Source organism: Schistocerca americana, chromosome X, assembly GCF_021461395.2.
Source record: "Schistocerca americana isolate TAMUIC-IGC-003095 chromosome X, iqSchAmer2.1, whole genome shotgun sequence".
Classification (NCBI taxonomy): Eukaryota; Metazoa; Arthropoda; class Insecta; order Orthoptera; family Acrididae; genus Schistocerca; species Schistocerca americana.
In genome coordinates, this window is record NC_060130.1 from 162,277,995 (window position 1) to 162,294,244 (window position 16,250).

The window sequence follows — 16,250 nt, forward strand, 5'->3', positions numbered from 1 at the left end:
GACAAGAGGTTCCAGAGATCGCATGTAAGGGCACTAGGGATAACTCATGCGCTACCTGCGGCATCCTTCCCCATATGGCCCGCACTTCTGTAGAATTTGGAAAGTGGCAGGTCAAACCATAATATGGGACCTGAACTTACAGGGCCAAAAAGTTTGAGACTTCTTTTAGTCACCTATTACGACAGGCAGGTGCCTATCCTAACCCCCAGACCGGCAGGGAGCGGGAGGGGGAGGGGGAGGGGCGATGGGCGATGGGCGATGGGCGATGGGCGATGGGCGAGGGCGAGGGCGAGGGCGAGGGCGAGGGCGAGGGCGAGTTTTCTGATTCCACAGATTTACAGAACACAATGTGTTCAGGCAGTGTCAGAGAACTGAATGTCGCAATGAAGGTGGTAGTCATCTCAACTCCTCCATTATTCCTTCACATCCTTAGCTCCACATCCACTATCCCCTGTGATGCCCATACTTTTTTGAGTTCTGCAATGTCAATGTCCAGAATATCATGGCACGTGACTACACCCTTGCTTGACCTAAGTGTGTTATGCAACTTTTGTGATGCCCTAAGAAGTTCCACCTGCTTTGTCTTGTTAGTCTCAACCAATACAGAACCATTTTGCGTCCACTTAGCACACTTTACGGTACCAGTAAGTGCTTCTAAACCTTTATGAATATAGAAAGGGACACTTTTTCAAACATCCCCTCCTTCCTCTTGATCAACAGATACACATTTTTACAAGGGTGGTTCGAAAAGTTCTTGGAACAGGATAGAAAAAAAGTACTTACATCACTGAAACTTGTTTTTATTTTTCAATGTAGTCTCCTTGTAGATTAATGCACTTGGTCCAACGTGCCTTGGTCCCATCCCGAAAATGAGTTTCCTCCAGGCCTGAAAAATAGTTGTCAACTCCGGATATCAATTCTTCGTTTGAAGTGAATCTTCATCCACCAAGAAAAATTTTCAGTTTTGGGAATAGATGGAAGTCCGACAGAGCCATATCAGGTGAATAAGGTGGGTGTGGCAACAATTCATACCTTCGTGCATGTAATTTTGCAATGGCGATGGCACGTATGTGCGGGCGTGCATTGTCCTGTTGGAAGATGACTTTCTTTCTTGCTAAACCTGACCTTTTTCGCAATCTTTTGTTGCAATTTGTCCTGGAAGTTAGCATAATATTCTCCAGTAATTATTTGCCCAGTGAGGAGATAATCTACAAACAGAATCCACTTCACATCCCATAACACTGATGCCATGACCTTTCCCACCGAAGGAATTGTCTTTGCTTTCTTTGGTGGCGGAGAATCAGCATGTTTCCACTGCTTTGACTGCCGTTTTGTCTCTGGGGTATAGTAGTGAACCAAATTTTCATCTCTGGTCACAAACCAGTGCAAAAAATCTTGTTCATTTCTACTAAAACGGGCCAAACATTGTTCCGATATGTCCATTCTCACGCGTTTTAGATCCAGGGTCAAGAGTCGCGGCACCCACCTTGCAGATAACTTTTTTATTTCTAATTCTTCAGTTAAAATGTGATATACCCTTTCAGACGACATCTGGCAAGCATGAGCAATTCCACACACTTTCAATCAGCGATCCTCCATGACCATTTTGTGCACCTTTGCAATGATTTCTGGAGTAGTGATACGTCTTGGCCGACCACTGCACAGATCATCATCTAAGCTCTCCTAACCAAATTTAAATTCATTTGTCCACTTGGCAACAGTTGAATATGAAGGAGCAGAGTCCCCCAGTGTACTCTGGAAATTGGTATGAATGTCCTTTGCTTTCATACCTTTCTTTACGAAGTACTTAATCACTGCTCAAATCTCTATTTTTTCCACCTTCGCAATCACTACACGGGAACAACAACAGAGTCACGTCACCGCCACAGCTTTCTGCCAACAGCACTGACGTGGCACGTGTTTACAGGCAACAGTCCAATGAATACCATGTAAACAACTCGGTGCGCTAGCGCTGACCTCTCGTGGTGATTCCGAGAACTTTTCAAACCATCCTTGTATTTGTGATTCCTTGAAAGCTGTTTACTCCCAGGCGGTACCCCTATCTACACTAGTAGTCAATAAGTTTGTGTTTGAGGGTCCTATCTTGGTACCACGAGCAGCTAGGGAAATAATGGTCCACTCAGATAGACCCCCTGCTTTCCTGAGTAAACCCTGTACAACTGAGATGTAGCAAGTTCCTCAGAGGTTGCTGACAATTGACTGTTCCACCTAAACAGCCATGAGCCTCCTTGTCGCACCTTGAAATTAAGAGTTTTTGAGGTTTTAACTATTCTCACAATCCAGGCAGCTAAGCCAAGATCCCCAGTCCCTGTGACACACAATATTCCACCGCCACGCTACATGGTATTTGCTGAAGCATGCCCAGCACTCACTGTTACACAGTTACAGAGGACTTGCAGCACTTACCAGCCCCCAGGTCAGGAAATTGATTTGCGAAGCCCGTACCCAGCAAACAAATACTGAGCTCGCTGAGGTGCTTACCATTTAGCATGACCTGGGGGTCACATGTGGCTTATCGAATGCCACAGAAATGGCTAGCAGTGAAGCTCCATTGTGAATGTACCCTAGTGAAAGAGACAGCATCTTTAAAGAAAAAGTTGTTGCACACAGCATGTGCATATATTTGGCATAGTATGAAGAACATTAGACAATTTCAGTATGTTGTTAAATTTCCCTTGTCAAAGTGAATACACACAAATAATGTTAACTTACACTTTCCTGCATCAAACCACATTTGACACAGTGTTATAGCCCTTTAAAATGTTTACTAATATGGTCCAAATTACAGCACATTTTCCTTTTAGACACTAGTACATTTGTCTGCAATTTCATTTTAACCCAGATATTATCTTGACCTATTAATTTTGTTTTGCCTCCTGCCATGTATTACTTATGATATTTTTCAGCTAACAATTCATCTTCTTAAATTATTGCAGATTGAAAACCTATAACACTACCTTAATTACACTCTAAAACAAAAGATTCTTTTCACCAGAAAAGAATAATACAAATGGGTGGGACTCAGTAGGTGTGATGTACACCTACAGACAAACAAATGACAATATCGCGAAAATAGGATGATTTATTCATTAAAAAGAACTTAATAAATTGAGCAAGTCAGTAAAACGTTGGTCCACCCCTGGCACTTTATGCAAGCAATTTTTCAGTGCAGCATTGATTGAGAGAGTTGGTGGATATCATCCAGACAGACATCACATCAAATTCTGTCCAATTGGCATGTTAGACAATCAAAACCCAGGAGTGGTTGGAGGGCCTGCCCATAACGCACCAAATGTTTTCAATTGGGAAAAGATCTGGTGAACTTGCTGGCCAAGGAAGGATTTGGCAAGCACTAAGACAAGCAGCAGAAACTCTCGCCCCGTGCTGGCTAAAATTTTAAGCCCAGGATGGCTTGCCATGAAGGGCAACAAAATAGGGCATTTAATATCATCAACATACTGCTGTGCTATGAGGATGCTGCAGATGACAACCAAAGGGCTCCTGCTATGAAAAGAAATGGCACCCTCATTGTCTTCATTCTTGTCAAACCCTACCTTGACCAGCAAGGTCACCAGATCTCTCCCGATGTTAAGAACATTTGGATCATTATGGGTTGGGTTCTCCAACCATCTCAGGATTTTGACGATCTAATGCACCAACTGGACAGATTTTGGCAAGATATCCTTCAGAAGGGTATCCAACAACTCCATCAATCAATGCTAAGCTGAATAACTGCTTCCATATGGACCCGATGTGCACAGACTCATTAAGGACTTGCTCAATTTGTGACACCCTTTTACTTGAATAAATCACCCAATTATTCTGAAATTATAATCATTTGTTTGTCTGTACATGTGCATCACATCAACCGATTTCTGTCCCATTTGGATAATTCCTTTCTGGTGTGTCTTTTTTCCCCCTTGGAGTGTAGATATTAGTTGCTTTTGGGTATATGATTCTAAATTTTTATCAGCAATTACCTGGGAATATTGGTGGCAGCTGTTGCATCATTTAATTATACTCTCAATCTATCCTTTACTGTTTATGACATATGTATCACTGTATCTTTATCATAATGCATAGTAGAATGTATTAATGTCCCCAACACTATGATGGTAGCCTGCATCCGAATTCTCTAACACCCCCCCCCCCCCCCCCCCCGCCCCAACACACACACACACACACACACACACACACACACACACACACACACACGTATCTGAATTCAACTGTCAACTGTTCCTCATTCCACTACTTAGAAACACTCTGCATATTGTTTGCCAAGATGTTATACAGATTCCATCCGAATACAAGCGCTCATCTATGGTAAACTGCTTGGCCACAACCAAAGACGCAGTCCAGCAAAATGAACTTGTTAAACAATAAAGACACAGTTCAAAGTAAACACCACAACAACATTGTGCACCAATATTCTATAACAAATAGTTCCTTAAAAATTGGACTTGTCTCATTTCTTTTTTTTCTTGGGCCACTTACTACACCTAATATTTAGTGTTTTTAATTTCGGACAACTTTCTTCTCCTTCCATTAGTGACTCATGTCTTGCGATGACAACAAAGAAATTCAGCAAAAGTAGCAGATAATGTTACTATTTAAACCAAATGCCAGTTAATATTCTTGCAGTATAATTTTCAAAATCTCTTGAATTGTGAAAGAATTAAGTGTCATTATTATGCAACTATTTTAATTAATTTCCACATTAAATGTAAACCATTACCTATGACTATGAATAATGAAACACATGTGGCCACAAACTTTGTACGATAGTTCCTTTTCCTCTACATTGTTGCACACCTTTTGTCTGGTAGTTTACACAAGATACAGGTTTGTATAAACTGAAATATCAAACCATAACAGAGTTTTCATTCTGCATGTGAACTCTCCACTCATAATCAATAATGTTTTCTCATAATGACCACAAGCTGTGTACTTAAACCAATGAACTGACATCTCAAAGGCTGGTCCAAGGTTAAATCTAGTGTGACTCGAATGATTCAAAGTGAAAATACGACGAGTGATTTCAACATGCTTAATTCAGTGACTGGACTAACCAAATTTACTCACCAACAGAACCTTCCTTCAAAAGTCGGCTGGGGATATCTCTGTCCAGATATGACAGGTGGCGCAAATCTCTGTCAAGATATGATGCAGCATACGTTTTCACACCTGCAATTTTGGGAACAGAGTTATTTATGTATCAAATTTCAACATGTTAATGAAGTTAAATTACGAACTATTGCTTTCTTCAGGTAAATACATGTCATAAACATGATGAATGAGAGACTTGTGTCCACAGTCATTAATAATTATTCTTCTTTTCCCTGTTCTTTCTCCCGTATCTTTATGAGGTTGACATGTTAATTTTCACATTTGGTAATGTTAGTGGTAGAGGGTGGCCACACACCTTTGCTGTTGCAGTGGAAGCTGTGACCTTGAACGCTCTGAACTGCACAAAAATGTGGTTAGAGTATAAATTGTTCATATCAGAAACAGTGGTATGAGCCATTTGCATGCAAAATTAGGCATCTTAGCATAAGACACATTTGAACGATCACCTATTCAAGGTCTAAGAGAAGAAATCTGGTAACACGAAGAAACAAAATATTGATGCAACAAGACAAAAGCACAGATATTTCAATGCTGTGACTTCAAATGCCATATTTGCCTCTGCTTAAAATAATCACACTATTTGAAAAGCAATCTTTTCTACTGTCCTGATACTGTTGCATAGATATTCAAACTTTAAAGTACAAGTGTAGGATTTCAAACAAATTGTCCAAACAAAGTGGATCAGAACAATATTCACAGCCCCTAAAGCCACTTTCTTCATATCAAACTTACCTCCTGCATTAAAGCAGTCCAATATCAAACACTGCAATATTGCCATTTTTAAATGATGATATCAGTATGTCTATGTCATAACCTGCCTTTTGGCAAGCATATTACAAGATAGGCTTTTACTTCGGTTCAGAAAGCTTGTTTTAAAGCACAGAGTGTAGTCTGATGATAACATGACAATTGTGCAACTTCACTTGCAGTTTTTCACATTGTAGTCTTACAAGAATCAACAATCCTCCTCATGTATAGCTTATACTGCCTAACGAAGTACACGTCAAGGGGATGGTAATATTTTGTCGTCTTGGGTTTAAATTCACTGTTCAGAAAACTTTCATCCAACAGAGTACAATTTTTTATGATCCGACCAACAAACACACAGCATCAGGCTCTTCACATAATCATGTACATCTGCACCAAGACTATAATTAGATATCTTTTCATATGCTCTTCCATCTTTTTCCCACTTTTGCTTGCCTCCACATGAATGTTTCATAGGCATGTTGCTTCAAATTTGTTTGAAACATCTGGGCCAAAAATGCCTTGCAGCTCTTGAAATCAGATAATAGGACTTGTTAGCTAACTACCTCTCACTGATATGGCCACATTAATTGTATGGTTGGGTGTAGAGCTACGTATAAATTGTAATACAATATCTGTATTTTTCTCTCCTCTGGGAGACAGTGTGGACAATGAAGACATTTCATAATTACATTGATTTTTATCACTGTTCCAAACATTTTATTTATCCACACTCAAGTCTGTTACCTATTTGTTCACTTCTTCCACAGATTTTTGTTCCTTCTGGACAACACTATGATGATCTTCTTGTGGTGTCACCGCCAGACACCACACTTGCTAGGTGGTAGCTTAAATCGGCCGCGGTCCGTTTAGTACATGTCGGACCCGCGTGTCGCCACTGTGTGATCGCAGACCGAGCACCACCACAAGGCAGGTCTCGAGATACGAAACAGCACTCGCCCCAGTTGTACGGACGACATTGCTAGCGACAATACGGACGAAGCCTTCCTCTCATTTGCCGAGAGACAGTTAGAATAGCCTTCTGCTAAGTCCATGGCTACGACCTAGCAAGGCGCCATTAGCCTTACCTAGTTTGAGAGTTATCGTATAAATGTCACAAGAAGAACTTTGTACACCAACAAAGATTAAAAGTTAAGTATAAAGCAGCTACGTACTTTTCTTGCTACCATTCAATAGTTATCCTGTTCCAGACTTGACGCCAGTCGGCGTGTGTGTACGCGTGCCTTTCTTTCGGCTCCCTTCCCAGTGTGGCGTAGCAAGCTTGTTACGCCACAACACTTCTATGTTCTTACAAGTGATGAACACAATAATATATCTGGTAGGAATGTTATATTCAGTGTAAGGTTTGTTAATAACAGTAACTGAACCTGTGAAATTGTCCATGCCAACCACTTTATATGCTTCTAATGTCCACATTTGCAGATGCCCATAATGAACAGCAGTACCATATGGTCTTGTCCTTATCAAACTGTTAAGAGTACATACTCTTCTAAAGTTTTTAATTGTGACAGCCTGTTTCCCTCGAAGTGACCCTGATGTCATCTTCTGCTAGGCATAATCTAATATTACCCTGCAATCTGCCGGTGCCTCGTAAGATTACTATAGGAGTTCAAGCCACGACTGTAACTGTCTCCATATACATTTTCCAGTATGTTGTCATCAGTATACTGGCACTAGACATTTTAGGTGGTGATGGTTCATACTCACTTCTAGTTGAAGGGGCCTATTGCTCTGGAGATAAAAGTCTTGTACTACTGGACAAGCAAACTTTGGGTACAGGCTCTTCCTGTCTTTCTACACCTGTCCAGTATATCTTCTTGCATTTCCACATCATCCCAATTTTATCTGTGAATTATTATGCTATATAAAATATTAGTGAACACCACATCCCCAACTCCAATCACATTTACACATACAACACATTACAACTTTGTCTCAAACATTTTGACACCATTTATGGGAATAACTCACCTAATGATACCAATATATACTCTTCAGTCTCTACCCCACAACCTAACACACTAAAAGACAGCCCCCTATTGCAGCTATACTATTCACACAACCAATACAGATGGTATTTCATGAAAGATGCCCAGGAGGGGGTCCGCAGTTTGTGTGGTGCGTTTGCTGTCTGTTGCCGCCGTGTCTGCCGGCTGTCAATATGCGTAGTTCTCGAACACCAATACTTAGCGTGTGCCTCCTACGTTGTGCGACTCTGTGTACTGGTGTTTTCTTTCGATGTTTTTTTAAGGTTAATTGCTTTAAATATTGTTGTTAGATGTCATTATTGCCACTGCACCGAATCTGGGGCTTTCCTTGTCTGTGTGTAGCTGGGCCTCATCCTCAGAACACCATGTGTGTGTCTTCTATGCTGTGTGACTGAGTGTTTTCTGTCGTCTTTCCATTCGGTATGGTGTACATGAAGGATCAATGAGTGTTTCTTTTGTTGAACTACACAGAAATAGAATTGTATGTGGAATGTTGGCTTGAATTCATACAAAAATTTCCCAGTACGCATGTTCCCAATGATTCGACAATACACAGATTAGTGAAAAAATTTCAAGATACTGGATCTGGTTACACAAATGAATGTCTAGAGAACCTAGTGTTTTACCCGAAAATAAATTAGACAAAACAGGGGAGGCCTTGGAAAGAAGCTCTAGAAAGTCTCTGTGCCGTTTGGCACTTAAGACTGGTGTGTCAAGAGCATCTCTTCACAGTGCTGTGCACAAAGTGAAATTGAAACCATACAAAATCACAGTAGTGCATCAACTGAGGAACTCAGATACAGTTGCTCGATCTCGTTATTGCAACTGGCTGTTACAGTCTGTGCACGATGGGGAAGTTGATCCTTAAATGCTTTATTTTCTGATGAAGCATGGCTGCATTTGTCAGAGTATGTTAATTCTCATAACAATCGACGTTGGAGCTCTGAAAATCATCATGACTTACATCAACAACCTCTGCATGAGCTGAAAACAGGAGTTTGGTATGCAATTACTGCAAGAAGAATTACTGGACCAATCTTTTTCCATAAAACAATAAGTTTGGACAGGTACTCAAATAATAATTTTTCCCGTGCTCCAAATGTGAATTCAACAGGAAGAAACCCTAATAACCAGTACAGTGGAATGTACCCTCTGCCATGCACCTTGCGATGGTTTGCAGAGTGTAAATGTAAACGTATGTGAACAATATAATGTATCCTTTTTTTCAAGAACCAACACCTAACGAAAAGATGTACCGATATTTCATGAAGGACAATGCAGGCCCACACATCGTCAATGCATCAAATCGGAGGTTTTTTTTACGACAGGATAGTTGTCCACCCTCCTCGTTCTCCAGATCTAAATTCGTGTGATTTTTATCTTTGGGGAATGTTAAGAGACAAGGTGTATGCAACCAATCTCCCCACACTCGAAGAGTTGGAAGACAGGGTTTCGGATAGTCATTTCCCAGATTCTGGCAGCAGAAATTTGTCGAGTGTTTGCTAATGTGTTCAGGAAATGTCAGGCTGGTCTTACCAGAAAGTGACATCATTTTGAGCACCTACTGTAAATAAAGCCAAGCTTCAGTTAATAATATGGCAACACTCTTTATGCGTAACTCAGGGGGAGTGCGCCTGCAGCCGACTACCAGAAAATTAGTGTCCGAGACGCAGATGCGGTGGCAGCAGCCAGTGAGTGTGCTGTGCTACCTGCAGACTCCTCCCAGGAGTCTTATATGAAACACCCTATACTTTTTAGTGCAGGTATCACGTGCCACCATTGGATGGTGTTAGCAGACAACACCTGCATTTTGTATGTGAATGGCCAATAACACAGTTTTTTGGGTGAGAAATTTATATTCTACGCACATTTTGGTGTGGTTCTTAGCGTTCGTGGTCACACACTTCCTTTGATAGTAAGCGTCCTCAGCTGACAACTACTTAGCTATATCAGGGGATGTATGTATCTTACAGAATGTTTTTGAAATGATGAGCTTTCTACCCCCCTCCCCCACTTCAATATTGTTTCATTTTTGCTCCATGGTGCAGCTGTGAATAGCCGTACAGTATGAACAACAGTTTTCATGAGAGTGTACATAACCTGTGGAATCAGGTATATGAAGTACCTCAGACACCAGGTGCTCAAATTTTCCATTAGAAATATCCCTTATGCTTGATATACACTGTTTGACAAAGAAATTGAAATACCCAGAAGATATTTATTTATTTACATTTTCTTTGCGTGGAGCCATCGTAATGATGGCTTTTGCAAACGTCAGACTTAATACTATGGTTACATTTACAAACACTATATTCTGTAGCTGTTGCTTCTTATGTGTATTTTTTTTTCATTTATCACATTACAACTGATATGCTAATGCCTCATGTTACAATCACTGTCTTAAAATTCGTTGAAAGAATACAAACATTTTTCTATTAGAAAAGATTTTAATTTTGTTTTAAAAACATTTCCCCTGTACATTCTTAGAGAGTTTGGTAACTTATTATACCAAATCAAACCACTGATAATATGGACTTCTATCAGTCATTTTTAACATTGTTCTGTTACGGAAATAGTTACACTTTGTTCTAGTGTTGTGATCATGTACATCACTGCCCTTGATAGCTTCTGTTGGTTGAATTATAAAAATATACATCTATATTGAAGATGTACAGAGAATATATTGTCAGATATTTCTGCTGCACAATCACTTCACAACATGAATCTCTATGTCCCATCCCATGTATATGTTTTATTGCTCTTTTCTGTAGTAGTATTATTCTTTTTAAATGTACATCAGCTGCACAGCCCCATAGTTCAATTCCTTAATTGAGAAAGGGGTGAAAGTGTTCCATAATATACTAATTTCAGTGCTTGGCTAGGAACTATCTTTGCGAGCTGGCTGAGGAGATATATGGCACTACTGACTTTTCCGCATACAAAATTAATGTGGTATGTCCACCGCAAATTTTCATCAACATACACACCCAGGAATTTACAGTTACCATTTTCTGTTGCAGAGATATTACACACACTATTCATATTGTTGTGGTGAGAACAGCCTGTTTTAAATGTCAGTAGTTGAGATTTGGTGACATTCACCTTGAGTCCCTGATCACTGAAGTATTTTGTCACTTCTGTGACACCACTAGTAGCAAGAGATTCTAGCTCATTACATTCACTCGCGTACAATAAGATTCACATGTCATCTGCATAGCTTACAATATGGGAGTTAATGGGTTGTGCAGAGGGTCCAAGGATTGAGCCCTGTGGTACACCTTGTAACACAGGTTCACTGGTGGACTGGGAGTGCATGATTTTATTATCTAGTTTGTATGACAATTTAGTGTTTTGCTTACAATTCAGCAGGTATGTGGTTAGAAGATTCATGGCTTTATCCCCAATACTACAAGATTTTTGCTTTTTAAGAAGTACCCTATGGTTTACCGTATCAAATGCTCATCAGATCCAAAAATATACCTGCAGTCTGCATATTCTGGTCCAACAGACAGTAAACTTCATGGATGAACTGTGTAACTGCTGTGGTTGTACTTAGCTCTTTTCTGAAGCCATGCTGAGAATCTACAAGGTTTTGTGAAAAAGGCACTTAGCTGAGAAAGGATAATGCTTTCGAATATCTTACTAAAAGTGGGAATTAATGATATTGGTCTATAGTTGGAGACATCTTCCTTACTTCGCTTTTTATACACTGGTTTCACTACACTTATTTTTAGAACTGTTGGATACATGTTCTCTCTAATGTTGCAATTAATCAGGTAAGAGGTTTAGATATTTCTTTTAAGCACACTTTAGTAATAGCACTGGATACGCCATCCCATCCAGATGAAAATTATTTCTTTAGCATGTATACTGCCCTGCAAACCTCCTGCTCATTCCCTTCCACAAATTCAAATTCGGTACACTGGGTGAGATGGCATCGGGTCTCTAACTGTGAATCTATAATATGAGTTGATTGTTCACCAGAAATGTAGTTGGTATTAAAAATATTAATATAGTATCTGGGTTTTTTATAATGTTACCATCTGTCTTATGCTGAGTGGTTCCATGTTCATCTTGTTGGGACCTTTTCACTATTTGTCAAACAGCTTCAAGATGCTTTGCTTATGTTGTCAGACTGTTCTATTGTTTTGTTGTTAATCTGCTTCCTTAGGTTAACAATTTCAGTTTTAAAAGTTTGCTTGGTCCTATTGTATTTTTCCTTGAAAACCGGCATAGTAATGGCTTTATAAAGCTGGTTTAGATCATGCACTTGCTGCCTGAGCCTAATCAGATTTGTTGGGAGTTTTAGTCTAGGATTACTTCCATTTTGACAGTGTTTAACTACCTTCTGGATTTCTCTGATTGGACAACTATATTCATAATGATGCAGTAGGGTTGAGTAGAATTCATTCCATTTCTCATCCGACCGTTTTACCAGGTACACAGAATCCCATCTCTCATTCGCTAGTTTGTGTTTAAGAGCATTAATATTTGAGGTATTCAGCATTCGTTTCTGTAGCACAATTTTTGTTATTTTAGGCACAACTGAATTTTTGTATTCTAACACCTGACAGAAGTGGTCAGAATAAAGAAAATCTAAGTTACTGTAATTTACGTTATCTATAACATCTTTGTTGATTATAGCATAATCTATTCTAGTGGAACATGTGTCCGTCACTCTGGCGTCTGAGTTCACTATATTTACAAGACTGTATAAGGTCAGTATATCACTGAGTTTCAAGTTTACTATACTATTTGAGTTTGCATCTATATTAAAGTCACCTAATATAATAAGGTCATTAGAACTGGACTGACCAACAACACTACTAAGTTTATCCATAAACAGCATTACAATAGCATTTGGTGGCCTATCTACTCCAATCACTTTATGCTTTGGTAACTTAAGATCATTACTGTGGGAGTACAATACCTGTCATTTCAATTGATCCTTCTTTGGTGTGGTGTTCAAGAAAGGAAATTTTTTTAAGCTTCTATGTCCTTATTTAGATAAGATGCCACGCCACTACCTTTATGGCTTTGCTACAATAACTAATGGTCATATGTCAATGTAACTTCGCAGAGGTACACACCACTCGTCGGTATGGAAATGAATAAGAGTTGCAATTCTCTATGACAAGTAGAAAGGCCAGACCTGACAGATTTTGAAAGGGACCTCACTGTTGGTATATACATTTGGCCAGCTGGCTGAATCATTCAATAATCTGATTTGTGTGGCATTTGGGTGTGGCTTGGTCCCAAAGGTTGGACTGCTTTGGAACACGAACCAGGGATACTCAATGTCAAGGTTCCAGTCAACCACATCTGACCGTCAAAAGGGAGGATCACTGTATTGAGCACTAAGCACACTGTAACTCCTTTACCTCTTCACCTGCCATCTGAAAACATGTAATGTACCTGCAACATGACCTGGGGAGAAAGCTCCAATTCTACCAATGTTTTGAAGAGGCACAGCAATGTTACTCCTGGATTCATGGTATGAGGAGCCATCATGTACGACTTCAAGTTGCAGCTGGTAGTGACTGAGAGACCTTTAACAACACAATGTTATGTCACGAACATCCTGTGTACTTACATGTTACCTCTTGTGCAACAGCATCGTGGTTCCATTTTTCAACAGAACAATGCTAATCCACACATGCAACATGTCTCTACGAACTGTGCAAACGTGGTGTTGAATTACTCTCATGGTCAGCAATATCCCCACATCTGTTCCAATAAAACACTTATGGGAAAGGACTAGTTACAACAGTTGTGTGCTAGCTTACCTCAGGAGAGAATAATATGGCTTTAAGAAACCCTTCTCGTCCAAATCAAAGCATTCATCAGGGCCAGAGTGGATACGATGTCATACTGATAAATGGACTCAGGCATCCAAGTTCTTTGTAAATTTGACTTAATACTGTAACCACTGGAATAACATCACATACCCTCTCAAACCTAGGAGTTTCGTTTTGTTCCTTCCCTCCCTTCTAGGTGCTTCAACTTTTTGGTCAGGTAGTGTAAGTTGTCTGAGGATAATAAAACTGTAGCAGAGTACAAATTGAAGTATGTAATGTAAAACATGGAAGATCATCAAAACTGTGGAATAAACTAATTTTCCTAGTATTAAAAGCAAAAACATTTATTTCACAGTTACATGCTTTCCATGCAAATTTTTCATTTATTCTCAGTAATTAGCATTTTAATTCATACCTAAAACACCAATAGCAACTGTGGGTAGTCTTAAATATGAATAAACTGCATGTAATGTTTTAAATTGAGAGTGATTCATGATCACAGTATGATGATAACACATTCTGTGTCAAGTGTGTTTGTCTAATTATTTTGTGGCAAGCAGATGGGATGTAGGAGTTTGGAATTCCAGAGAAGGAATATTTAACAAGGGGAGCACAAGTAGTTTAAAGATGGTTCTGGTTGGCTGACATGGTTTTGGAAGACTAGACTTATGAGAATTATTGTCTGTTGGAACCTGATTGGTTGGAAATGTTTGTGAAAAGAAATTATGTAGGTGCAAAAATGGTGACTTAAGTAGTCAGAACACAAGTGTGATAAGTGTGCAAAGGTTTGAACCCATGGGACAAGCAGTTCACTTCCCCCAAAGTCGAAAATCTGACTAGTTTTCACATAATGAATTCACACTTTCCATTTACTATGGGAATGGATCTCCCATGTTGATTCCCGTGTAAAACTAATATGCCACCCACATTGCTAACCAGACACGTAAGAGCATTTCCTTTGTCACACAGTATCAATCAGTGCAGGACGAACCAAACAAAATACTCCAAAAGGGTTTCAGACATCTCTTGCCATCCCTGAAATGATAATATCCTCCAAAATCATCCTCCTCACTCTTACCACATCAGCACTCCACTATCCACATTATCTAACTAGTCTCCCTGCATGTTCCTGTGCAACATGTGCTCTCAATCCACAGGTGTAACTCTGTGAAAGATGTAGATGCAGTCCAATCTCTGTATTCAGCATGCAGTCCAATCTCTGTATTCAGCCACCATTTCCAGCTGCAATCCTGTCAGTGCCATTTCTTACATAACATTAGAGAAAGGGCTAGCTATTAACACTATCTCACATCAACCTAGATAAGTCTACAGGGCCCAAAAGTGTATATGGTCAAGAACAAACCACCTTTGCATCCCAACACTTACACTTCACAAGTAAAGATTCTGTCCTGCAGAAACTGCTCTGATAGCACAAGGTGTGTGTGAAATGCAGATGATAACTTAATTCTCTATTATAAAGATACAACAAGGAAAGAAGTTTTTCTTCTCCACTTAAGTGATTTGTGCATTGCAATTGTAATAGATGAGAGGTGTCACAAATGCACTTTGGATTGAAAATCACAATTTACATAATATTCAATAAATAAACAAAAAAGTAATTAAACCCTTCATTATTGATGGTGAAGCTGCTCTGAAGATAATACTAAAATGGTCCGATATTACTGGTACATTTCTCATGACGGCCTTATTTTAACATTAACTACCACCACCACCACCACCACCACCACCACTCGGTGCTCGATGGCTTGGTTATCAGCACCCTTGCTGAGTATGAATGGGTGTATTTTATGTAGCGAAAAAACTCATTATGTAGTCACAAAATTTGAAACACGTGCCATAGTCATTCAACCACTGCTTAAAATAAAATGCAAATCTCTAGCCAAGCCATTTAATGCTCTCATATCAGCATACAAACAACATATACATAAAATATGGCACATTGTTACAGTTACGCCACACGTTTCACTTTTGACGCAGGAGGAAATTGTGGTCAAAGTGCCAGGCTCTTTATACACTCCTGGAAATTGAAATAAGAACACCATGAATTCATTGTCCCAGGAAGGGGAAACTTTATTGACACATTCCTGGGGTCAGATACATCACATGATCACACTGACAGAACCACAGGCACATAGACACAGGCAACAGAACATGCACAATGTCGGCACTAGTACAGTGTATATCCACCTTTCGCAGCAATGCAGGCTGCTATTCTCCCTTGGAGACGATCGTAGAGATGCTGGATGTAGTCCTGTGGAACGGCTTGCCATGCCATTTCCACCTGGCGCCTCAGTTGGACCAGCGTTCGTGCTGGACATGCAGACCGCGTGAGACGACGCTTCATCCAGTCCCAAACATGCTCAATGGGGGACAGATCCGGAGATCTTGCTGGCCAGGGTAGTTGACTTACACCTTCTAGAGCACGTTGGGTGGCACGGGATACATGCGGACGTGCATTGTCCTGTTGGAACAGCGAGTTCCCTTGCCGGTCTAGGAATGGTAGAACGATGGGTTCGATGACGGT

The 16,250-nt window shown here is 40.0% G+C and overlaps 1 protein-coding gene across 1 annotated transcript in view; it reads right to left on the minus strand.

Annotated features, from left to right (window-relative positions):
• Window positions 1-16,250, minus strand: part of LOC124555882 — a 241,727-nt gene that overhangs the window by 166,532 nt on the left and 58,945 nt on the right. Inside the window, exon 7 of the mRNA XM_047129943.1 lies at window positions 5,107-5,208. Within this exon, the coding sequence (XP_046985899.1) occupies window positions 5,107-5,208 (102 nt within the window). The remainder of the gene's footprint in view (window positions 1-5,106; window positions 5,209-16,250) is intronic.